Raw genomic sequence first — 27,361 nt, 5'->3', positions numbered from 1 at the left:
TACACAGCGCTTCACTTTTCCCACATTTTGTTATGTTACAGCCTTATTCCAAAATGGAATAAATTCATTTTTTCTAATTCTACATACAACACCCCATAATGGCAACATGAAATAGGTTTTTTTGAGATTTTTGCAAATTTACTCAAAATAAAAAACTAAGAAATCACATGTACAAGTATTCACAGCCTTTGCCATGAAGCTCAAAATTGAGCTCAGGTGCATCCTGTTTCCACTGATCAACCTTGAGATGTTTCTACAGCTTAATTGGAGTCTACCTGTGGTAAATTCAGTTGATTGGACATGATCTGGAAAGGCTATATAAGGTCCCACAGTTGACAGTGCATGTCAGTATTGTCTGTAGACCTCCGAGACAGGATTGTTTCGAGGCACAAATCTGGGGAAGGGAACAGAAAAATTTCTGCTGCTTTGAAGGTCCCAATGAGCACAGTGGCCTCCATCATCCGTAAATGGAAGAAGTTTGGAACCACCAGGACTCTTCCTAGAGCTGGCCGCCCGTCTAAACTGAGCAATTGGGGGAGAAGGGCCTTAGTCAGGGAGGTGACCAAGAACCCAATGGTCACTCTGTCAGAGCTCCAGCGTTCCTCTGTGGAGAGAGGAGAACCTTCCAGAAGGACAACCATCTCTGCAGCAATCCACCAATCAGGCCTGTATGGTAGAGTGGCCAGGCAGAAGCCACTCCTTAGTAAAATGCACATGGCAGCCCGCCCGGAGTTTGCCAAAAGGCACCTGAACGACTCTCAGATCATGAGAAACAAAATTCTCTGGTCTGATGAGACAAAGATTGAACTCTTTGGCGTGAATGCCAGGCGTCATGTTTGGAGGAAACCAGGCACCGCTCATCACCTGGCCAATACCATCCACCATGAAGCATGGTGGTGGCAGCATCATGCTGTGGGGATGTTTTTCAGTGGCAGGAACTGGGAGACTAGTCAGAATTGAGGAAAGCAGGACAACGACCCTAAGCACACAGCCAAGATATCAAAGGAGTGGCTTCAGGACAACTCTGTGAATGTCCTTGAGTGGCCCAGCCAGAACCCAGACTTGAATCCGATTGATCCCAAAGATAGGTGTGCCAAGCTTGTGGCATCATATTCAAAAAGAATTGAGGCTGTAATTGCTGCCAAAGGTGCATCTCAAAGTATTGAGCAAAGGCTGTGAATACTTATGTACATGTGATTTCTTAGTTTTTTATTTTTAATAAATTTGCAAAAATCTCCAAAAAACTTCTTTTACATTGTCATTATGGGGTGTTGTGTGTAGAATTTTGAGGGAAAAAATGAATTTATTCCATTTTGGAATAAGGCTGTAACATAACAAAATGTGGGAAAAGTGAAGCGCTGTGAATACTTTCCGGATGCACTGTATATTTAGTTAAGGTCACACAAAACACCGCACTACTCACCCCAGTCTCTGTAGTTTACAGTTTGGACTCATCAGTCCAACACAGAGCAGCTTCATTCCTGAATATCCCAGGTTATTGCTGCTGAGGTCCAGATCTCTCAGGGGTGAGTTTGATGACTGGAGTGCTGAGGCCAATATTTCACAGGACTTCACTCTTAGGTCACAGCTGTTCAGTCTGTAAAGAAGAATGAATACATTATAGAATAAAAAGGTTAGGTAGGATGTAAAAGATAACATCTTTCAGAGTGGACAGTGAGTTAGTTTACAATGCTGTGGGACATTTGGCACAGTTAATGGTAAGATGTAAAATATAACACACATCTGTCACAGTGGCCAGGGAGTTTGCTTTTTTCCTTTTGGTTTTCTATGGCAAACTTCCCACAGCATTGCAAGCTGACACAGCTAAAGGCAGACACAAAACATGCTCATATCCTGTGGGCTCCAGAATTATTGGCACCCTAAATAAATATGCACAACAATACTGTAGACAAAAAAAAAGAAAAGAAATCCCCCAAAGACTGGTTTCACAATTACTGGCACCCCTGGTTTAATTTTGTGCTGTAGCTGTACCCAAGTACAAGTGATTCCTTTTGTGTACGTGTATTTGCGCATCTCTATTTGTGAGGCGTCGCAGAACTTTCAGACTTTGAGAACCAACCGAACAGAACTTGCATTGAAAATCAAAATGAGTAAAAAAATGTAGTGAGAGAAATGAATCTGAATATAACGGAGTAAAAGTAAAGAAATGTCCTTTACAAATATACTCAAGTAAGAGTAAAAAGCATCCTCCTTTAAAACAATTTATTTAAGAACGTACTTAAGTAAATGTAACGTAAATGTTAAGTAATGACCCACCTCTACGACATGCGACTGCTCCGTCTCATAATGATGAAATATATCAGATACATTCAGCTACCTGCTGATACTGTAACTGTTTGATGTTCCAAACTGTTTATTTCGGTAAGCCTATTGCATCACCGATGTCTTTGACTGTTTTTTGTTTTTTTTCTCTGCCCTTAACAATGTTTTGAATGGCTTTCTTGACTTCAATTGGCACAATTCTGGTCCTAACAGAAAAACAAGCCAATAACAGAATCCATGCCACTCAAAAGGCAAGAATCAAGACTAGATACTGAAAGCTCTCACCCCTTCAGTTTTTATAGGTTTGTTTTTCTACACTCAATATGCCATAATGACAAAGTGAAAACACGTTTAATAATCTTCATGATTGACGGGCCATGGTGGCGCAACGTGTGGTTGCAGTTTGCTGCAGTTGCACACCGGGGACCGGGGTTCGATTCCCGGTCCTACCAAAAAGCCAAGTTTGGCCGGCTCATTTGGAGCAGCATAATCGGCTGCTCCGAAGGGAGGGACTTGGCAGGGTCAGCGGATTGCCGCATACAACAGACCCCCGGGCACCTCGGTCACGAGCATGAGACGGCTTGAAGAAGGCGTGAGGGACGAGGTGTGAGCGGTGTCTCTAATACTAGCTCTAATCGAATCAGTCGGGGTACAACTGGCTACCAAATTGGGAGAAAAAGGGAAAAATCTTAAAATAAATGGAATAATAAAAATAAAAAAATCTTCATGATTATACAGAGAATCTTTCATCAATAAGCTAAACTATTGAAGTTGTCTTCTTCCCTACAGTGCTACAACTCAGTTGAAAATAACATCAGTATGTATGTTGTACCAAACTGTAATATCACTTTAAGGAATCTTCTGCTGCTGTGTTGGCTACCTGTGATGTGCTCCAGTCCACTCTCTCCTCCTCTGACCATTTGCTCATTTGTGCCTCCTCCTCACCTATTCCTCCATTTATTTACACATCCTCACCACTTCTCACTTCTATCTTTCTGTTTCTTACAGCTCTTCATTGGCAGTTGTGCTTTCTCTTCCATTTCTGTCTGCCTTCTCTCTCCACTTACTTTTAACAACCTCATCTGGTGACATATTCATATTCATTTTCTTGACTGAGTTGGTTATAAACTAGCTGGCTTGCTACATCTCGTTTTAGATCGATCCTGTACCATTTTAATAAACTACTTCACTTTGTGAAAATGATCAGCAAACCTAAATTATATTTGCTAGCAAGCCCTCAACTTAATTTTATAATTTCATTGAAATTACCTCCTTGCTGTGAGGAGGCAGTGCTACCCACTGCACCATCCGTGCCGCCGTGTTCTATATCGTTTACGAAATAAACATCTCCAAATCTCTCCAGAAAACCTTCGCTCTGTCTAACTATCTTCAAAATGAGTCGATAGATCTACACACAGCTCTTGAACTTGAAGACAACTGTGAAAATATTACGGTCAGATGAGGAGTTCCTTGACATGGATAAATTAGCAACAGACCTGTCAAAGATGGCAGGACCAAAAACATGTAACAGGTGGGACATTAGGACATGAGAGTCTTCCCTCAGTCACCTGGTTTACCGAGACAAAGGGGATATGTCACTTTTCCTGTGCTATTGTTACCTGCCTTGTGGTTGTGCAGAAGGGAAGCTAAGCAGCGCGGAAATCAAATTGCACAAGTATCTTTTTCTCGCGGTTATTGGTGTAATGTATTAAGAATTGTACATTTGTGCAGCCTGGATAGTTTTTTGTCAAGTAAGTATCTGTGTCAGATTCATAAGTAAAACTAGAACATGGAAGGCTTATAGTTCGACAGCGTTGTTGATAGTTTCCCATGTTTTATGTTTCAAGCGCAGCACTGAGTGGATGGTGATTCGATGCAAGTGGAGAGAATTGTCGGGTGGCAAATATTGAAACGGGGTAAGCGGTTTGTTCTGTCCCATTCTAGGTAAACATATGCTTGCCAAGTGGTTTGGGTTTGTGTGTCAAAAATGAGGTTCTGATTTCTTCTTTATTTTCTTTTAAAATGATTATGTTTAAGGTTGTGATGCAGGTTGCGTTTGGTTTAGGGATTGCATGGCAGCGGGAAAGTAATGTAATTAAATCTAACTCTCTTATTCTTTTGGTGTTTTGTGTGTTCTCCTGCTCCTGACTATGTAAGAGGTGGCGCGCCGTCAGTCACTGTTTTTCCCTTATTTATAATTTGAGTATTTTATTATCCTCTGATTTAGTAACGTGCCTTATCACAGCTTAAGATTTATATTCAGGAGCGTGTAATAGCTGCGGGTCCACCAGGGGGTGGCGCATTATGAAAGAGGGGAGCAGGTAACCTGAATCTTGGGCCTCCTGAATGGTTTATGAACTCCGACTTGTCGCTGTGTCTTTATTGTATGTGTCTTTTCAATTCATGCAAACCTACTTTGGGCTGGTCCCTTTGACAGAGTGCAATAGCTCATTTGGGCAGAGAGTATTTCTGTGTGATATCACTACAATTTGCAGTGTAACACTGATTTAATTGGTTGATCGTGTATTTTGTTTGTTTGCCTATTAATTGTTACTTTACTATTCATTCACTACCTCCACCTGAAATTTACACCATGTGATCTTTGAGAGTGCAGACTGCTCTGCATAGTGTTTCTGCTTCGTCATTAGTAACTGTGCTGACCCAATTCTGTACATTGTAACTGTGGTACAAGTGTCCACCTCTCAGCTCCTACGAGCCATTGCCCAGTCCAACCAATGTGTTTTTATTATTATTCATGAGTTGTATAAATAAACAGAGATTTGTAATTTTCTAAGAATATCAGTGTCCATCTGATTAATCTGATTCATTTGATTGAATAGCACTTGTGCAGGGCTCATCGGTGATTATTTTATTCGGTTTCTCTCACCCCTTATTGTGAGAGTGGCGTAAAAAAACCTCAATTACTTTAACTGTAGCTGGCGCTCAAGCTACTGCAGGCCGAATACAGAATATGCAGATGTTCGAGCAAGGAAAAAAGGAGAGGGTTTGATGAGTGAACGGATGAGCCCAGGTTAAATCCTCAGGCCCGTTTCAAAGTACACACATTCTTCCAGGTTCTTGACGCATTTATAACACAGACCAAGACGAGATTTGCTGATGTGAGGGAAACGGCATCAAAATATCAAGCCCTTAACCCCAAGTATTTCTTCGCCTCATATTCAATACAATATATAAACGAGCTAGTAGCTTATTCTGGTGATGATGCAGTATTCATCATGCACGTCAGATGTCACTGTTTCTTTCAGGACATATACTATATACATTTATTTTCGGAGCAAAATAATGAGTTTGCGACAGGTCAGGTTTTAGCCTTCCTGTGAGCAGTGCACAAGCAGAGCGCTCTTTCAGCAGGCTAAAGCTATTGACAACATACCTTCGCTTGACACTGAACAAGGAGCGTCTTTCACAGCTTGCCCTTGTCTTTATCGGGAGAAGTAACAAAGAATATTGAATATCTGTAGGTGTGATGCATGTATGGCAGGCTATGGTGGATGTCAAATTAAACTAGAGATGTACATTTCCTCAAGAAAATGCGGAGTGTGATTGCGGCAAATCGGTGGAATATTGCTGCTACTGCTAAAACTATGGTGTTTAAATATTTACATTTACAAGCTTGTACCTAATAAAGTGGTCACTGAGTGTATTTGAGCTGTATGGAGGGCAGAGGCCATTGTGACATCACAGGCCATTGTGATATCACAGGTTATTGTGACATCAAATCAGTGGACTATTGCCAGTACAGTTTAAATATTTGCATTCACAGGCTAAGCAGAGCATTGGTGTCTCTTCACATGGACTAGGAAGAGTCAGTCTGACATGGATGATTGAATATATATAAACCTAATAGTTTACTTTGTATATAGTCACATAAGAGTTATCATTACCATATTTTCTTCTTTCTTTCTGAACAATTTTCTGGCTAACTATAAGTTTAAATTGTATGTGATGTTGGCATATTTTAACCTAAACAAAATGCTTAAGAATAAAGGCATGTATTAGGGATTAATTTAACATTTTAAGATGCAACAGAAGCCTCCAAATTGCATCAGAAAAAAGAGGCCAGCTACTTACATTTTTGGGGAACACTGCATTGTTCAACATGCGGTCCCTTTCTGGAGCTACACTCCCCACTCCTGCTTCAGCGCGGCAACGACTGCAGTAACTGTCACCTGCCGTCCTCAGTGAAAGCTATGAGCCGTTGGGCATGTGCTCTTTACAATGTGAAATCCGTTGGCCTTTGAAATCATTTCCATTAAAAAGCAATGAGCTTGCTGTATAGAAGCATGGCTGCTTCTGTTTTCACTGGCAGGCTTCCAGAACAGAGACATACCAGCAAACAAAACTGTATTTCTTCTAAGATTCTAACTGTGACAACAGTGTTCCCACCATTTTAAATGTGAAAATACCTATATGGACCATGGCACAGAATTGTCCATCTATCCAAAGAAACAATTTATAAATTGATCGGAAACTGGTGGGAAATCGCAAAAGGAGAACTAGCAGAGTCAGACTTGCCCTCGACGATGTTTGTTTCCAATTGTGTTGTTTCTGCATTTTTATTTTATTACTTTGTGCAAAAAAGTGATTCATTTTCAGGAAAAATAAAGAAATGTTGTGAATCAATTTCTAAAGTACTTATTGATGGTTATGAAATATCACATGTCCGGTCAGCCAAATTTCTTGTCATCTTAATCGATGAAATGTTAAACTGGAATGATCACATACACTTAGTCTGTAGAAGTAACAAAATCACCCATCATCCGTAAAATCCATCCTTGGGCTCACCAGTCCTGTCTTAACTCTGAACTACAGCCTCATTTCCCCTTATCTTTTATACTGTAATATTGCATGGGCCGCCAGATACCCCACCTCTGTTCACAGAATCTCCATTTTGCAGAAATAAATTATCAGACTAATTACTCTCACCGTTATGAGCCATCATCCCCACTTTTTGCTAAAGTGAATTTACTGTCAATTTCTGATATTAACTTTCAAATAACATGCTATTTCAGCAACAAATATTTGCCTCACCAGTATCCCTGCCAAAACCTTGCCAGGATCTATTCTGCCTTAATTTGCAAGTTCACACACATAGCACTAGATATACCAACAATATTCATCTTCATCTCTAAATAAACTAAATAAAAACTTGCTGAGATTACAGGATGAACCTGGAATCCCCCCTTTCTCCCCCCTAAAGCCTTTCACTTTCAACAAAGTCATCATTTATTTAACAGTTGATCTTTGGAAATAATAATCGTAAATTATATGAAACAAAATATATAAGTGAGGAGTTTTTGCATTTGATGCTGCTTATGTTCTGGGTTCATTAAATGAACATTAAATGAGGGCACATTGGAAATTATAATCAAATTTTCAGATGCCTGACAATTTTATTGCACTTTATTCTGACTAGAATGATAAAGTATGAAAATATGCTGTCAATAATCTACATGAATAATGACATAATACTCACATGGCCTTCCTGCAGTTCCTGACTACTGGTACCAGTCTGTGACGACCTGCTTCTGATGTGTTGTAGGTCTGATAGTCAAACTCATCTAGGATCTCCTCTGACATCAGTAACACAAAGGCCAGAGCTGAACATTGGTGGGCTTGCAGCTTTTTATCAGAAAGTTTTCCTGATCTCAGGGAATTCTGGATTTCCTCCACTGCAGAGTTGTCATTCAGTTCATTCAGACAGTGGAACAGATTGACGGTCCTCTCTGCGGAAGATTCCCGTTTGATCTTCTCCTTAATGTACTGGACTGTTTCCTTGATGCTCTCTGATCTGCTTCCTGTCTGTGTCTGTGGGTCTGATACAGGGGATCTGCTTTCTGTCTGTGTCAGTAATCCTCCTAAGAGGGGCTGAATGGAGTCGAGAGAGAGGCCGAGAAGGAATCGGAGGAAAAGGTCCAGGTGTCCGTTCTCACTCCGTAAGGCCTGATCCACTGCAGTCTCATGTAATTCAGACAGCTGCACTCTGCCACTGTGAGGTTTTGATTCTTCTGCTCTGAGCACATTTCTGTTCTCATTTACACATGAATGAAACACAAACAAGGCGGCCAGATACTCCTGAATGCTCAGATGCACAAAGCAGTAGACCTTCTCCTGACCCAACCCACGCTCCTCTTTAAAGATCTCTGTGCACACCCCAGAGTACACTGAAGCTTCACTGACATCAATGCCACTGTCTCTCAGGTCCTCTTCATAGAATATCAGATTGCCCTTTTCCAGCTGTACAAAAGCCAGCTGGCCCAGTTTCAGGATGATTTCTGTATCTGATGCTGACATCTTTGGGTTTGTTTCATCAGAGCCACGATACTTCAGATTCTTCACTTTAGTCTGAATGAGCAGGAAGTGTGTGTACATTTCAGTCAGAGTATTGGGCAGATCTCCACTCTCTACTTTACCCAACATTGTCTCCAGAACAGTAGCAGAAATCCAGCAGAAGACTGGTATGTGACACATGATGTTGAGACTCCTGGATGACTGGATGTGTGAGATGATTCTGCTGGCCTGGTTCTGATCTCTGATTCTCTTTTTGAAGTAATCCTTCTTCTGTGGGTCATTGAACCCTCGTACCTCTGTCACCTGGTGGATGCACTCAGGAGGGATCTGATTGGCTGCTGCAGGTCGGGAGGTGATCCAGAGGAGAGCAGAGGGAAGCAGATTCCCCTTAATGAGGTTGGTCAGCAGCACATCCACTGATGATGACTTTGTTATATCACAGCAGATCTCATTGCTTTGGAAATGTAGAGGAAGTCGACACTCATCCAGACCATCAAAGATAAACACAACTTTGACTTCATCACCTTCAACACTTTTGATCTCTTTCAGTTGAGGAAAGTAGTGCTGCAGGAGTTGCATCAGACTGAATGCTCTTTCCTTCTTCAGATTCAGATCTCGGAAAGGAAGAGTGAAGATGAAATCAACGTCCTGATTGGCTTCTCCTTCTGCCCAGTCCAGAATGAACTTCTGCACAGAAACGGTTTTCCCAATGCCAGCGATGCCCTTTGTAAGCACAGTTCTGATGTGTTTCTCTTGTCCAGGTAAAGGCTTAAAGATGTCATTGCAGAGGATTGGAGTCTCCTGGGTGGTTTGTCTCTTGGATGCTGTCTCAATCTGTCTGACCTCGTGCTCATTATTGACCCCCCCACTTCCCCCCTCTGTGATGTAGAGCTCTGTATAAATCTCATTGAAGAGAGTTGTGTGGCCCTGCACTGCTAAACCTTCAAATATGTATTCAAACTTCTTCTTCAGATGAGTTCTCAGTGCCTGCTGGGCTCTTTTAATGGATTCATCTGGAGAGGACATATGAGAAATAATTATGTTTAAAATAAGATTAAAGTTTACAATTCAATTAAAAAAGAAGAAAAGCAGTTTCCACAGTATTTTACACACATCAGTGTTACAAACATTTAACAGTATTACAGACCTCAGAATGACAATCAATCACAAATAAAACAAATGAGCAAAAAGTACATACTGCTGCACTTGTAAAATAAGAATTGACACCTTCAAATACCATCTTCAAAGGTCACATGGCCATTTTAAAATCTATTCTGCCCTGAATATGAACTCAGGGCAGTCTGTCTGATGGTACAGTGCTTTAGTTACTGCACAAACTCAGGGCAGTCTGTAAATGGTAAATTGTAAATGGTTGGCATTTAGATAGCGCCTTTATCCAAAGCGCTGTACAATTGATGCTTCTCATTCACCCATTCATAGACCCACTCATACACCGACGGTGGTTGGCTGCCATGCAAGGTACCGACCAGCTCGTCAGGAGCATTTAGGGGTTAGGTGTTTTGCTTAGGGACACTTCGACACAGCCCGGGCGGGGGATCGAACCGGCAACCCTCCGACTGCCAGACGACTGCTCTTACTGCCTGAGCCATGTCACCCCATCTGATAGGACAGTGCTTTAGTTACTGCACAAACTCAGGACAGTCTGTCTGATGGGACAGTGCTTTAGTTACTGCACAAACTCAGGACAGTCTCTCTGATGGGACAGCGCTTTAGTTACTGACTTTTGAGCACAAAGTTCTTGCTTCGAATCCCCTTCAGAGACATTTAATCTTCTGCGCAATCACTACTTGAGGCTATAATTTCATTTAAATGCCATTGTGAACATGTTGTTCATGATGTTTCCTGGATGTAAGATTATCAAGGTAAAGCATTATCATGAAAGTGTGAATTCTATAAATCAGAACATTGCACTGTGAAATCTGTTTGCTAAACTCATGTCAGTATTCTAATGGACACACAGTAGCAATGAGAGAGAACTTACTGTGCTGCTCTTCTCTCTCCAGGGAGTCAGCGAGATCCTTGAAATAAACACATGAAGAGGTGTCCTGTATCAGTGTGAAATAAACACTCAATGCACAACAACCACAGCCTTGTGTCACAAAAGGGACAGATAATTTGAGACACCAAACGCACAGCAGTGCCAAATGCTCATATCTGAAGTGCAGCTTTTGTTCCCGTTTGAAGGCTTTGTAGACATATGAAGTGTGATAAATAATTAATTTGCTCAGAATTGAGTTGCTATGTGCAATACATTCAGTAAATGCTCATGGTGAGCTTAATGCTTCTGCTTTAAAAGGCTGTTTGGAGGCTTACTCTGCTGCCGTGTTTGAGACCAGCAAAAGGAGTCTGGACTTTCTGTGAGCCACGCAGAGCCAGGACCACTGCAGAGCTAGATTAGAGATTAAGGTGTGTTATGTTGCTGTTGTCTTTTGAGGGATTAAAAAGTCGCACATTAGCATTAGGACTAGCGCTTCATGTGCACAGTCGAAAGCTTCACCTGCTGTTTCCACTCAGGATTCTCTTCCCAAACATTTATGATTTTTAATTTCAGGTCATTTTTTACCTCCTTGTGTCAAAGAAGCCAGAAATGTTAAAATGTTCACATTAAATGTTCAAATGAAAAGTGCGTTGATTGCATGCATGAGATGTGGATGGTTAAGAGGAATATTTGGCAAAGGTGGAGCATGTTTTTAATTTTAAGCACAAAAAATATTCATGATATCCAGTGGGGTTCAAAAGTCTGAGACCACAGTTTCATCTTATCGTGGAAATAAAAAGAAGGTTTTAGGATTTTGTACATTTGAAAACAAATTAAAGTTATTTCAAAGCTATGCAAGAACCACTTGAAAACCAAAGAAGAGCAAGGATTGCTGCATAATCCAATCACCTGACCTCAACCTCAATTTATGGGGACACTTGAAGACTGACAGAAACCAAGCATTCAGTAACATCACAAGATGCTCTTTGAAACATTGTCAAATACTGCTGGAATAACATGGATCATCAGGTTTTGCACAAATCTGTGTCCAAGACAGCTGATATGCATGTTGCCATTAAAGCTGGGGGACATACCAAATGCCAAGAAATTATGAAATGTGTGTTAATTTCACAGATTCAACTTTTCATTCAAATTGTTATGCTGATAATTTGTAATGAAAACATTTGTATTGAAAAAGAAAATAATGCAAAATAGAAGCATTACACACCACTATATGTTTGAATTAATTTTACAGGACACAGAAAATAACTGATTAATAAATAATGTTGTGAGGAAAAAGATCTCACACCTGTTTTGGGGGAGATAATTTCTTCTCTTCTAAAGAGCTGGACTCCAGTGACTGCAGGACCCTGTGAACAAAACATGGAGACAGAGCTTCCAGTTGAACTCACCCTCTGATTGCAGCTCTAACTCACAGCACATTTGAAGATGACATAATACACCTCACATATACCTGAAGGGTGCCATTGTCATTTAAACAGAATTCATAGGAAAACAGCAATATTTTGGGAAATACACATTTTTTACAACTTACCCAGCAGGCGAGATGTTCGATTTCATTTTCACGTTTTTTGCATTCACTGGCTCCGTTTCCATGTGAGCAAAATGTGTTAGCTTAGCATAAAGACTTGAAGCCAATAGGTGTCAGTAGCCTACCTCCTTCAAAGTGAAGAATACACCTTCCAGCAACTCTGAAGCTGTCTTATTTACACAAGTTATCATGTGTGTTTGAAATACACATGCAGGAAAAAATATTTTTCAATGAGAGACGTTTATGCTAAGCTAACAGGATATGCTAAAATGGAAACAGAGCCAGTGAATGCACAAATATGAAAATTAAATCAAATACCTTGTCTAAGTCTGGGTAAGTCGGGAAAAAGGTATATTTCCCATAATATTGGTGTTTTCCTTTAACAATTTGAACCTGATTAATTACCTTTGATCACTTGTGAACTCTCCTCTGAATTTGAGTGGAGGATCCATTGAATGATCACTCTTCATAGACAAGCAGCTCGGTACAGGTGACCCTGCTCTTTCTACCTGGACCCTGCGAACAAAACATGGAGACAGAGCTTCCGGTTAAACTCACCCTCTGACTGCAGCTCTAACTCACAGCACATCTAAATATCTGAGTCGTGCATTTATACCTCTTTCTGTCAGTGCTGAAGTTTCCACCTTTGCTCTCTGGCTCCTCTGAGAGACTCATTTTAGAAACAGCGCCCCCTATCTCAGGAGCCTGGAACACTTCAGCCCAGATTAGACCACATGTGGGTCCTGACCCAAATCAGCCATTACATTACATTACATTACGTGGCATTTAGCAGACGCTCTTATCCAGAGCGACGTACAACAAAGTGCAAATCAAACACAAGAACAAGTGCAAAAGTCGACCTGAGAGGACAGTACTGTTCTGAGTCCTAGTGTAAACATACAGAAATTCAGAACCCTTGAAGAGTAGCCAACCTGTAAACACACAAAATGAGAACACACTGAACACACATATAGACACACTAATACAAACAGACAAGCACATACACAATATAGCACAGTGTTGACAAGAAGCAGTCTGGAATTTAAATGGTCCATAAATCTATACTCCACATCCATCCATCCATGATCTAATACACTCACTTCTGGTCAGGGTCATGGGGGGGCTGGAGCCTATCCCAGCATGCACTGCGTGAGAGGCAGGAAAACACCCTGGACAGGTTGCAAATCCATCACAGAGCAACATAGTATAGTCACCTCAGTAATGTGGGACCATTGATAATGTTGAAGAAATGTTTCTTTATAATAAAAATAATGCCAGTACTCAGCTATACATTGACTGTCTGACATGCAGAATGTATTTTATTAATGACTCAACCACAATTACACATTTCTCAGATCATACATTTATTGAGTGAAATTAGGCATCACAATTATTATTTAAGGAGGTTAGACACCCTCCCCTTGCAAGGATAACGGGGTCTTTTTCTGTAATGTCTTATAAGACTAGAGAACACATGGGGAGGGATCTTAGACCCTTCCTCCATCCACAATTTTTCCAGATCTTTGATATTTTCATGTGTGATTACCCAGATTTTGGGTAAAATGTCCTGGTACTTTGGTAGAGTTCATAATGCTATTGCTATTAACAAAGACCCCAGGACCAGTGGGAGCAAAACAGCCCCAATACATTAATGATCCACGATCGTATCTACCCCTGGTATGATCTTTTCTGTATATTAATCCTAAAATCAACACCAAACCTATGCCCAGCCAAAGAGCTCTAATGTCATCTCATCTGACCACAGTAGACAAGGCCATTAAGGAAATAGCTGCTTTTTGCATTGCTCCCAATAAAGCCATTCATCCTGAATCAATTCCAAATAGTCTTTTGGCATGGAGGCAGTGTCTAATAGTAGAAATTATAAAATTCTTGATTGTAGGAATTAATTGTAGTTTGGAAACTTGGTGACCTGAAGATGGAACCAAGTTGTGTAATTCTCTAACTCTGGCCACTGGATTCTTGCTCGCTGTACCATCTACCTACCTGTGGATGTGGATGAGAAACACTAGCGCCCTCTACTGGTGCATAGCATACACTAGCGCCCTCTACTGGTGCATAGCATACACTAGCCCCCTCTACTGGTGCATAGCATACACTACTGCCCTCTACTGGTGCATAGCATACACTAGCGCCCTCTACTGGTGCATAGCATACACTAGCCCCCTCTACTGGTGCATAGCATACACTACTGCCCTCTACTGGTGCATAGCATACACTACTGCCCTCTACTGGTGCATAGCATACACTACTGCCCTCTACTGGTGCATAGCATACACTACTGCCCTCTACTGGTGCATACCATACACTAGCCCCCTCTACTGGTGCATCCATCCATCCATCCATTATCTTAACCCGCTTATCCTGAACAGGGTCGCAGGGGGGCTGGAGCCTATCCCAGCATACATTGGGCGAAAGGCAGGAATACACCCTGGACAGGTCGCCAGTCCATCGCAGGGCACACACACCATTCACTCACACACTCATACACTCATACACTGATACACTCATACCTATGGGCAATTTAGACTCTCCAATCAGCCTAACCTGCATGTCTTAGGACTGTGGGAGTACCCGGAGGAAACCCGCGCAGACATAGGGAGAACAGAGAGGCCCCGGCCAACGGGGAAATCAAACCCAGGACCTCCTTGCTGTGAGGCGGCAGTGCTACCCACTGCACCATACGTGCCGCCAACTATATCATATATGTGAACACCAACCAATTGTTTATTTTAATTTGAGAGTTAGTTTCCTTTAAAAACATTTTACCTCTGTTTTATACCCCAGTGAAACAGGAAGCCATGGAAGGCCACAACACAGTTCTGTAGGACTGAGATTAACTTCATCTCATGTCAACATGGTGGTGTTGATTTCACTTTGTTAGATTTTCTTCATCAGAATCATTAACTACACGTTTCAACTGCACATTAGCCCATAATTAAATCACATTTGACAAAAATGAACAGGCTCACAAGAAAATGTTCATGGAAAACAACCAAAGGTGGCTGTAGGAGCCAAATAGCCTTTTTTATTTTTGTTTATATTTAAAGAATAATCATTATAATTTCAAGACTTCCCATATTTTTTGTTATAGTTCTGATTTACTGATTTTGATTGACAGATGGCCACGGAATAGCCAATACAGTGGCAAAAACCAATTATTAATCAAAGCAGATTATTTGTGAAGTAGTCTCATTGTAAAATGTTAAAGCATTTTTATCACATATTCTTTGTTTCCAACTCAAGCATAACGCAGACTGGCATTGACACGCTTCCCTGCTTTGAAGCAGTGGCAGTCCGCAGCATACACAGCTACGTACTGCCACCTTCAAACATGAACCCTGAAACATTTTTAAGACGTTCCTGTAAACGGAACCTGTTGCCTCATTTCAAATAATAGAAACTATGAAACTGTGAAAGCTCCACACATGAATTAGCAAACCACCACCGAATTTAACATAGCAGAAATCAATTTAAGGTAATTTGTCTTAGTTCTTACTCTCACCTAACATGGAGGAATTGTGTAGTTGATTAGAAAATAGTAGATTTCTTCCCCCCCCCCCCCTGATATCTTGATGTACACTTGACAAGCAGTGGTTTCAACCTTGCTTTTATGAATCCCTTTTTGCCCAGTCTCTATTGTGCAGTCATGGACACAGACATTAGCTGAGGCTAGAGAGGCCTGCAGATCTTTGGATGTTCTTCTGGGATCATGTGTGACTTCCTGGATGAGTTTTCACTGTGCCCTTGGAGGAATCTTAGCAGGCCAGCGACTCCCAGGAAGATTCCCCACTGCTTCAAGTGTTGTCATTATCTCCATTTGGAGATAATGGCACTCTCTGTAGTTAGGAGTCCCAGAGCCTTAGCAATGGCTGTGTAACGCTTTCCGGACCTGATTAACTTTTTTCTCATCTCTTCTGGAATTAAAGCAGTTCTTTAATTGAAAGATTGATATCAAATTGCAGGAAGTGCAAAAGGTGGTGCAACCAGCTAGTGAGATTAAGGGGACAATTACTTTTTCACAGGGATGACCTGGGTGTTTCATTACTTTTTAAATTAAATAAATGAAGTAGTAAAGATTTAAGAATTAAACTGCAAAAAAAACAGTTATGTAATATTGGTTTTTAGTCACTAGGTTTTGTGGTTGGGAAGCTATTGAAAAAATATTAGTATTTCATGAGAAAATAAATCTACTAATTTTTTTACAAATTCTTCTTTCAATATTCACTGTGAGCACTTTATTAGGTATTTATTAGACTTGTTTTTTAAGACTTCTACTGCTGTAGCCTATCCACTTAAGAGTTATGAGGCGTTGTGTGTTCAGAGATGCTCTTCTGCATACCGCTGTTGTAATGTGTGGTTATCTGTGTTACTGTCACCTTCCTGTGGGACTGGTTGTTTTATTTTATTGTTTTACTTTATTACTGCTTTTATTTTGTATTGTGTATCTTACATGTATTTTTCTTTCTTTCTTTCACTCTTTCACACTTCTTTCTTTCTCTCTCTTTATCTCTTTCTTCATTTTATATTCTGTATAAATATTGTATATTGAGTTATTGTTCTCAATTATAATTATCTTTGATTGCTTTAAATAATAGTTAATTTTGTAGTTCTTTTTTCTATAATTTGTATGCAATGGTTTCTGACCATTGTGTCTCTTGGGTGAGGCTCCCATATAAGCCCAGTAGGGTTTCCTGTCTCACCTTGCACATTTTAAACTGTGATAATCTCTTTTTTTGTTGTCTGTCTTTGCTATTGTGCAAAATAAATAAATAAATAAATAAAAATAAAATAAAATAAAATAAATAAATAAACAATCATTCCACGGTCACATTTTTTCCCCATTCTGATGGTTGATGTGAACATTAACTGAAGCTTCTGACCCGTATCTCCATGATTGTATGTATTGCACTACTTCCACATAATTAGCTGATTTAATAATTTATAAGTAGGTGTAATGAAGTAAAAATGTTCCTAATAAAGTGCTCAGTGAGTGTATATATTTTTAAGACACTAAGTAGTGCATATTGACAATAAAAAGATGTGTGCCCTGAATGGGGTTCATAGCAGTATTATATGCCATTGGTATTGACTCACTATTACTTTTCCATTAACAGAAGAAAAATTATATTTTTTCAATTACAATATTTAATAAAATATTAAGAAGCACTTGTCAACAAAAAGGTGTGCCCTTCCTGGGAATTTGGGAGTATTGGAATAATGTTTCTATATTGGTTTTAAGTTACTGGGTCATGTGACTTTGAGGCAATTAAAAAATCTCTCCCTTTTCAATCAAAATATTTATCAAAGATAAAGTAGCACATATTAACAATAAAAAGACATGTGTCCTATATTAGTAGCGAAATTATTGTTTTCCATGAAATAAAAGAAATCCAATTTCTCCAATATTTATGAAACCTGAAGAAGCACATGTTGACAACAGGAAAACTTCTGCCGTATGTGGGAATGATAGCAGAATTCTCCCCTACTGGTTTTGAGTCATTGTCTCAGTGACCTGGAAACTACTGAAAAAGATCTATTATTTTCCCAATCCCAATTTTATTATTTTTTACACTTAAATATGTAAGTAATAACAATATAAAGAGGTGTCCCATGTGCCAGATTATTTGGTATTGCCTTTGAACCCCTGGGATGCTTTTGAAATATAAATATAATAATGTAATCCTAAACACATTGTTTGAACGCTCTGGGCACTGTGGTTAAAAAGCTATTAACATTTTTATTTCATAAAAAATGTCTTTTGAAAATGTGGGTTGGGGTGGCAATGAGAGAGGTGTTTGGGTGGGACCATTGTGGGCCCAGGGCTGATGATGTCTGTTCTGTTCTTGAGGGCGCATAGAGAGGAGGTCACAGTCGAGAGGTTACAACACCATCGGGCCTTGCACAGAACTGTGTTGGAGAAACCTGCCAGGGAGGTCAGGCTTGAGGTAGGCTTCGTTCAGCCTCCACAGGCCGCTTGGCACCTCCCCCTCTCCGAACCTCCACCTCACGCTCACGACTACTGTCTGTTCTGGCTCCACGGTGGTGGAACGAACTCCCCGTTGAGGTCAGAACTGTAGAATCTCTCCCCACCTTCAAGCGCAAGCTGAAGACACACCTCTTCAAGCAGCACCTCTCCCCGTCCCTCCCTACCTCCCTGTGAACCTTAATTGTTGTCTCTGTGATGTGCTTTGTGTATCGGTATTTTTAGTTGGCTAGGTAAGCAGTGTTTGGATAGTTCACTTTCGTCACTTTTGCTCTGTTTGTTTATTTGTTCTCAAAAAAAAAAAAAAAAAAAGGCCCTCGTCCTTATCTTTGTTGTACAGGTAGCAGTTGAAATTGTACTTCCCTCTAGGGTCTTTCAGCGAACTTATCCCTGGTTATGGGTATGCACTTTGTTGTACGTCGCTCTGGATAAGAGCGTCTGCCAAATGCCAATAATGTAATGTAATGTAATGAGAGGGGTGCAGTGGTATTTTTGACCACTAGAGGACTCTAACAGATCAAAGGATTTAAACTCTGGCTCTGCGCTCAAGACCTTCTTTTATGTTCGGATATGTAATAAGTACCATCTAGTTTTTTAGATTCGAACAAGGCTTCATGATATCCTCAAAAACAGCTAAATGAACACAACAAAAAAGTGCTACGTTTATGATGTTATGGATCAGATATTACCCAGCAGATATAATATGGCATGTAGCATTATTTCATAACCGCTTTTCAGACAACACCGGACTCGGACTGCCCACCCTAAATATGGGCAGTCCGAGCCACAGAAATGAAGAATTGTTGCGAACATATACATATTATTAAAAAATAAATCATGGGCCTAATGGATAAATAAAAGGTTGAGCCTTGATGTTGTAATTTGTTACCGTCGTAATTACGAAGCTATTGACGATATTTTTCCGTAATATTAAAAGTGAGACGAAAGATCAAACAAAGCGTTGTGCTGTGGAATAGGCATTTTGAGCAATGTGGCGGGTAAAACTTTAGGCTACCGATACAAAATTACATTCACTTCAGTTAATTCCACGGATGTTATCATTTGCCGATATTAAATCATCAAACCAATACGTAGGCAAAGCTACTGAATTTACGTCGCAGTTATTTGAAAAAAAATCCCATGTGGCCGTGACTTCCGTCATATGTTCAACGATCCAAAATAGAAATAAAACATCAAATATATTGGGAAAAAACGTAAGAAATATTTTTTTAATTACTTTTTGTTTTTATCCACATAGGATTTTTTAAAATAACCTCGCATACACCTTGCCTACATCGCACCATTTTATTCAGTTTCCGGTTTACTGAATTAAGCGTGTTATTGCGATTCAACTCAAATTCAAAAATTCAAATTCCCAATCCTCCCCAAATCCCTTAACTTTTAGCTTCTATTCTCTCCATCCCACTGCACACAGGCTACTTACTCCGTACTTTTATTCAATTCTATTTCTTCTTTTACCGCCTCTTTATCCTCCGTGTTGAAAATGACGATGAGCTTGAAATACTTCAAGTTTCTCTTTTGCACCCCCCCCCTCCCCTTTTTTTTTTCCTTTTCTTACACTGGTTCAAGGAGGCTTTGCTACTTTTTATTGGCTGAATCATTTATTGTGTTTATTATTCAGAAGAGAAGATTTTAACATACAGGTTACATGTATTTGGTATTCTTAACAACTCGAGAATTATAACCTTTTGATGTTGGGACTTAAAGTAGGGCAGATCGCAGATGGTTGTCACACGGGTTGGTTGTCACACTGCTCAACAGTAATGTGGGACCATTGATAATGTTGAAGAAGCGTTTCTTTATAAGAAAAATATGCCAGTGCTCAGCTATACATTGACTGTCTGACATGCAGAATGTATTTTACTAATAACTCAACCAAAATTACACATTTCTGAGATCATACATTTATTGAGTGAAATTAGGCATCACAATTATTGCCCCCCTGCATTCAGGATGTTAGACACCCTCCCCTTGCAAGGATAACGGGGTCTTTTTCTGTAATTACATAACATTATTGGCATTTGGCAGACGCTCTTATCCAGAGCGACGTACAACATGTCTTATAAGACTGGAGAACACATGGGGAGGGATCTTAGACCCTTCCTCCATCCACAATCTTTCCAGATCTTTCATATTTGCATGTGTGATTACCCAGGTTTTTGGGTAAAATGTCCTGGTACTTGAGTAGAGTTCATAATGCTATTGCTATTAACAAGTGCCCCAGACCAGTGGGAGAAAAACAGCCCCAAGACATTAATGATCCACTATCGTATCTATCCCAGGTCTGATTCTCTTTTCTGTATATTAATCCTTAATTCAACACCAAACCTATGCCCAGCCAAAGAGCTCTAATGTAATCTCATCTGACCACAGTAGACAAGCCCATTAAGGAAATAGCTGCTTTTTTCATTGCTCCCAATAAAGCCATTCATCCTGAATCAATTCCAAATAGTTTTTTTTTTTTTTTTAAGATCTTTTTTTGGCCTTTTTCAGCTTTATTGGACAGGTATTCTTAACAACTCGAGAATTATAACCTGTTGGGATATAATGTTGGGACTTAAAGTAGAGCAGATCGCAGATGGTTGTCACACAGGCTGGTTGTCACACTGCTTATATCTCGCACCCTAGAAGGCGCTGTTCGAAGATTCTGGTATCAAAATGTTCCGTTTTGGGGTTTACCCAAATGGTCATTCAATGAATAAGCCACACATCATTGGGTTTAATGTTTCTCATTTCAAAAAGTTAAATTCCAACTCATTGAAGTTTTTCTTCTATACTTCTAAGATATTAATTTATCTTCAAACAATTATTTGCAAGTTAATAATCAATGATAATAATCAATATACCATATATTATTATATATGATATTCATGACCAACATATATATGTTGGTCATAAATGCCATATAGGTTTTTAGATTGGAACAAAACAGCTGTAATGTTTCTGTATTTGTTCTGTATGTTTTCATGTCCGATTAATACACTTACTGTCTGTCTAACTAACTAACTAACAATCACTTTTATTGGGTAGTTTAGAAATATTCACGTAACGAACTCACTAACGCTATCTCTTAGTATTTCTGCACTGTTCTGTAACTCCGCCTCCCTATGCTATCCCTGATTACTCGTTTAGTTTCAGCGAAGTGTTCGCACCTGTCTCTAACTATCACTACGTCTTCAAACTGTGCAAATGTCTACTCCCTAATCCGGAGTCGTATGTTTTACATGTTTTGTTTCGTGCATCCAGTCCGCGTTTTCGTCTCCCTCCCGTTATTATGTTATTACCCTATTATGTTTTCCCACCTGTTGTCTATTTGTTTAGCCCACCTTTTTCTCTGCCCCGCCTAGATTGTCACCTTCCCTCTTGTATTTTAACCCCATTCTCAGTATGCTTCTTTGTCAGAACGTTGATCTTAATAAGTGCCGATTGTGTGTAAGCCTTGTTATAGAGATTCTTGATAGACACCCCTTTGCCTTGACTTCCGTACCTGCCTTGCCCTCTTGTTTTGTTTGCTCATCTGATCTTCTGGTTTTTTCGACGTGTTATTTTGTATTTTTTGACTACGAGTTTGTTTTTGCCCTTTTGTACCTTCGCCCTGTGATTTCCTGGATTTTGACCTCTCGCTTGTTTTTTCGACTATTCTTTTGCTTTTCGTTCTTGGCTTTCTACTGGATCTCCTGGCTTTTGACCACTGAACATTAAAACTTCGATTTTTGGATTATCCTGTGGTCTGCGTCAGGGTTCTCTGCACCGTACATAACAGTATGTTCTGACCACGATGAACCCAGCAGACCATTCCCAGCTGCAGTCCGTGCTGGGGAACCACGGAGCTGCATTGGGACACCAGCAGCAGCAGTTTGACTCGTTTGCCCAACAGCTGCGGGCAGTATCCGACTGTTTGGCTAACCTGACCGTGACCCTCCAGACTGCGAACCCCAATTTCGGCACTCCACTTCTCAGCGCTGCGGCTGCTCCCACGGCACCACCTGCTCCAGTGCGTGAACCTCGTCTTCCACCCCCCGAGAAGTACGCCGGAGAACCGGGAGAATGCCGGGCTTTCATCACACAGTGTCAGCTCATCTTCCAGCTGCAGCCGTCTACCTTCCCCTCTGAGCAATCCCGAGTGGCCTACATCATCACACAACTCACGGCACGCACTAAGAAGTGGGGAACGTTCGCCTGGGAGGCTGGATTACCTTGCGTCCAGACCTCAGGGCTATTCATGGAGGAGATGAAGCGGATTTTCGACCGGTCAAGGCATGGTCGCGAAGCAGCGCGCAAGATTCCGCACATGCGTCAGGGAGAACGCAGTGTGTCAGACCATGGCGACATCTTGTGGCTGGGCTAGCCAAGCCCTGTATGACACCTTCCTGAACGGCCAGGCAGAACGAATCAAGGATGAGTTGCTGACCCGGGAACTACCTGATGATTTGGAGGGACTCGTCGCGTTGGCCATCCGGGTGGACTCTCGCCTACGCGATCGCCGCCGTTTCCAGAGTCCAGTCCGTCCTGTCCGGTCTCGAGAGGAGATTCCCATCTGGTCTGTTCCCTCACCCCGGGTGGAACGCCCTACCAACACCACCGAGACTGAACCCATGAGGGTGGATCGTGCCAGGCTGCCCCGTGAGGAGAAGGAACGGAGGATGAGGGGTTGGTTATGCCTCTACTGCGGCCAGGAGGGACACTTCGTCTCAACCTGCCCGGGAAAAGCCAACGCCCACTAGTCACTGGAGGAGCACTAGTGGGCGTGACTCCTGTGGAAGTCTTCTCCAAGAACCGCACCTGTTTTCCTGTCACCATCTCCTGGGAGGGGCAGACGAGGAGGATCTCCGCCTTCATTGACTCCGGAGCCGAAGCTAGTTTTCTGGACCGTGGGGTGGCCAGGTGGGGCATTCCACTGACCCAGATGCCACAGTCCCTGGTGGCCAACTCACTCAGCGGCCAGAGACTGGCCAGCATCACCCACAAGAGCATTCCCCTTAAGATGCTGATCTCCGGCAACCATCAAGAGGAGCTGGTGCTCCACATCATAGATTCCCCACATTCCCCCATCGTTCGGGAAACACAACCCTGAGGTGGACTGGGAGAGGCATGAGATTTTGGGCTGGAGCCCATTCTGTTCTGCTCATTGCCTTCGCCAGGCCCACACCCCTGTCTCGAGAAGGGTTCCCGAGAAGGTTCCGGATCTGGAAGGGATCCCAACCGAGTACCTGGACCTTGGAGAGGTCTTCTGTAAGTCCCGAGCCACATCGCTACCTCCGCACCGACCCTATGATTGTGCCATAAACCTTCTGCCAGGAACCACCCTGTCCAGAGGACGGCTGTTCTCCTTGTCCCGCCCTGAGACTGAGACCATGGAGAAATACCTCAGGGAGTCTCTAGCTGCAGGCATCATTCGCCCGTCATCATCTCCTGCTGGAGAAGGATTTTTCTTTGTGGGCAAGAAGGATGGATCCTTACGCCCATGCATTGACTATCGAGCCTTGAATGACATCACTGTCAAGAATCGCTACCCTCTCCCCCTCATGGCCTCAGCATTCGAACAGCTACAGGAGGCTACCATCTTCACCAAGCTGGACCTACGCAATGCTTACCATCTGGTGCGTATCCGTGAGGGGGATGAGTGGAAGACAGCCTTTAACACCCCTACAGGCCATTGGGAGTATTTGGTGATGCCGTTCGGTCTTACTAATGCGCCTGCCGTCTTCCAGAACCTGATCAACGATGTGCTGGGAGACATGATTAACAAGTTTGTTTTTGTTTACCTAGATGACATCCTGATTCACTCCAAGTCCAGGGAGGAACACATCCAACATGTTTGTCAGGTTCTCCAGCGTCTGCTAGAGAACCGTCTGTTTGTAAAACTGGAGAAATGCGTCTTCCACGTTTCCACCACCTCGTTCCTGGGATACATCATTTCGACCGGCAACATCCGCATGGACCCCAAGAAGGTCACAGCAGTGGTCGAGTGGCCTCAAACCACTGGTCGCAAGGACCTGCAACGCTTCCTGGGGTTTGCTAATTTTTACCGCCGATTTATCCGGAACTACAGCACCACTGCTGCTCCTCTTACTGCCCTCACGTCCAGCAGGTGTAGTTTCCAGTGGAACGAGAAGGCCAATCAGGCGTTTAGCAGTCTGAAGGACCGATTCACCACAGCCCCTATCCTGATCCATCCCAACCCAACCAGACAATTTATCATTGAAGTGGATGCCTCGAACATCGGGGTAGGGGCGGTCCTGTCACAACGTTCCAGCAAGGACAACAAGGTTCACCCCTGTGCGTTCTTCTCTCACCGCCTATCTACCACTGAGGAGAACTACGACATCGGCAACCGTGAACTCCTGGCGGTGAAACTAGCCTTGGAGGAGTGGAGGCACTGGCTGGAGGGAGCTCAGGTCCCCTTCTTGGTGTGGACCGACCACAAGAACCTGGAATACCTGCAAACTGCCAAGGGGCTGAACTCTCGCCAGGCCCGATGGGCATTATTCTTCTCAAGGTTTAATTTCACCCTTGCCTACCGTCCAGGATCTAAAAACGTCAAGCCCGACTCCCTGTCCAGACGATTCGAACACTCCAGCAAGGAGGAGAGGCCGGACACCATCCTTCCCACGGACTGCTTCATCAACGCGGTACAGTTAGAGATCGAGGACATTGTCCGCACGGCCCAGAATGGTGAAGCATGGTGGGTAACTGTCTGGTTGACCGCCTATATGTACCTCCAGCAGCCAGGATGCAGGTGTTACAATGGGGACACTCTTCTCTCCTCTCATGCCACCCTGGGATCTGCTCGGTCTGTGCCCGAGGTAAACCATCTCACTCACCCCCATCAGGTCTGTTACAACCCCTTCCTATCCCTCACCGCCCCTTGGTCTCACATAGCACTAGATTTTGTCACTGGGTTACCCCCCTCCAACACTTTCACCACCATACTCACTATAGTAGATAGATTCTCCAAGGCTGTGCATTTAATTCCCCTCACCAAACTCCCCTCAGCCAAAGAGACAGCCAACTTACTTACCCAACATGTCATTCGTCTGCACGGTATTCCCTCCAACATTGTCACCGATAGAGGTCCCCAATTCACGGCACATTTTTGGAAAGCTTTCTGTACACTCATTGGTTCTTCATCTAGTTTATCTTCAGGTTTTCACCCTCAGACCAACGGTCAGACCGAGTGGGCCAACCAGGTGATCGAGACGGTGCTTAGGTGCCTTTGTGAGCGTAACGCTGCTTCGTGGAGTGAGATGTTGCCCTGGGCCGAATACACCATTAACTCCCACACCTCCTCTGCTTCTAAGTTTTCTCCTTTTGAGTGCTGCCTAGGTTATCAACCCCCATTGTTCCCTGCCCAAGAGGAGGAGGTGGGAGTCCCGTCGGCTGAAGCCTTCATCCGGCGCTGCATCAGGACCTGGAAAGCTACCCGCATCAACCTGCAGCGCGCCAGTACCCGGATGAAGGCAACAGCCGACCGGCATCGGTCCAAGGCACCCACCTACCGTATTGGACAAAAGGTTTTCCTGACCACCAGAGACATCCCTCTACGCGTCGAGACACGTAAGCTGGCGCCCAGATACATTGGCCCCTTTCCCATCACCAAGATCCTCAGTCCCACTGCAGTGCGACTCAGACTCCCATCCACCATGCGCCGAATTCACCCTACATTCCACGTTTCCAGAATCAAGCCGGCTGTTACCCACCCTCTCTGTCCCACCCCTGAACCCCCCCCCTCCCCCCCACTTATTGATGGAGCTGAAGCCTACACCGTTCGGTGACTTATGGACGTTCGCCGTCGAGGTAGGGGCCTTCAGTACCTGGTCGACATGGGAGGGCTATGGCCCCGAGGACAGAAGCTGGATACCATCCAGATTTGTTCTGGACAAGGACTTATTGAGAGACTTTCACCGTACTCATCCGGTGCCACCTGTTAAAACGCCAAGAGGCGTTTCTTAGGGGGGGGGGGGGTACTGTAATGTTTCTGTATTTGTTCTGTATGTTTTCATGTTTAGTCTTGTTTATTATTCATTCAGGGGTCATGCCTTGTAGTGGACATTCAGGAGCAAAACGGTCAGAGGCAAACAACCACTGTGGTAGCAACATCGAGCCATTTCGTGTTTGTCGTTTAAGGCGCCGACAATATTGTGATGAATGGAGTTTCTGTCACGCCCACGTATCTTACCTGCTATGCCGACGTAGCCTAATTCAGCGCACCTGACTGGACTAATCGCCCAGCAAGACAGCAGGACTGTTTTTAATAAAAGCGGGGCTCCTTTGTGCGGTGAGCGGTGTGTGCGCTGGGACTCCAGACGGCTAAAGGCCCGGACACACCAAACCGACGGTCGGCCGCGGAGCGCCGACAAAGATCGCCTCGCGTCAATACGCCGACGGCCGAGTTGCACGTACGTTCTGCGCCTGCGTGAGAGGTAATAACTCTCCACACCAGCAGGTGGCGGTAGTCTGTATTTGTCTTTCAAAAAATGGAAACCAGAAGGCCGGGGAATGCGTTTGCATTGCGTTGGACCTAGAAGCAGCCATTGTCTCGCTCACAACAAACAGTTTGCAGCAATTTCCTTGTTCTCTCGCTATTTAGTAATACTAATCGAAAATTATGTCTGGTAGTGATAGTAATCTTGACTTCCTCGTTTGCTTGCTTTTGTCGCTTCCATTTCTCTTCTCGTGCACTGATTCGCTAGCTGGACAGCCAATCAGAGAGCTCTCTCTCATCGACCGCTCCGGGGGCTCCGACTCCGATTCAACATGTTGAATCGGCGTCGGAGCCCTCCAAAACACGCCGACGGAGTGTCGGCGTGCGGGACACACCGGAAAGACTCGGCCGACAGGGCACCACGGATGTCTGACGGCCGACCGTCGGTTTGGTGTGTCCAGGCCTTTAGGGCTCTGCCGTTTCCGAAAAGTGGCTGCGAAGATGATAAGGCGTGATAAGAGACTGAATTCTGCGGGGTGGAAAGTGTTCCACGTTACCTGCCTTGAGCCACTCCGATTGCTCTTTTCTGTTCTAATTTGGTATTATAATGTTTTAGTTTGACAACTGCACTGATAAGACTCTTCATCTTATCATTTTATTAATCAGGGTATAGCTTAGCCCTTTGGCCAGGGTTAACGGCCAGTCCCACCCCTACCTGTTCAACGAGGCCCATAGTTGAGGAAAAAGGATAGGAGTAATTTAATA

The 27,361-nt window shown here is 42.8% G+C and overlaps 1 protein-coding gene across 7 annotated transcripts in view; it reads right to left on the bottom strand.

The window, feature by feature from the left end:
* LOC133118792 (NACHT, LRR and PYD domains-containing protein 12-like) overlaps positions 1-27,361 on the bottom strand; it is a 202,856-nt gene that overhangs the window by 32,721 nt on the left and 142,774 nt on the right. Inside the window, exons 1-8 of one of the 7 annotated variants that reach the window (XM_061229035.1) lie at positions 19,595-19,692; positions 13,007-13,078; positions 12,763-12,889; positions 12,552-12,662; positions 11,904-11,964; positions 10,598-10,634; positions 7,781-9,608; positions 1,424-1,597 (exon numbers count right to left, since the gene is read on the bottom strand). The exons of 1 other annotated variant lie outside the window; for it this stretch is intronic. In XM_061229035.1, coding sequence (XP_061085019.1) covers positions 1,424-1,597; positions 7,781-9,608; positions 10,598-10,634; positions 11,904-11,964; positions 12,552-12,662; positions 12,763-12,821 — 2,270 coding nt within the window. In that variant the 5' untranslated portion in view covers positions 12,822-12,889; positions 13,007-13,078; positions 19,595-19,692. Of the gene's footprint in view, positions 1-1,423; positions 1,598-7,780; positions 9,609-10,597; positions 10,635-11,903; positions 11,965-12,551; positions 12,663-12,762; positions 13,079-19,594; positions 19,702-27,361 lie in introns of those variants that run through there. 5 more of the 7 variants (XM_061229038.1, XM_061229034.1, XM_061229037.1 and 2 more) reach the window with 5 other exon arrangements.

This window comes from Conger conger, chromosome 19 (assembly GCF_963514075.1).
Source record: "Conger conger chromosome 19, fConCon1.1, whole genome shotgun sequence".
NCBI classification, from domain to species: domain Eukaryota; kingdom Metazoa; phylum Chordata; class Actinopteri; order Anguilliformes; family Congridae; genus Conger; species Conger conger.
The sequence above is the reverse complement of the archived record's forward strand: the minus strand, read 5'-3'. Positions and strand labels throughout refer to the sequence as shown.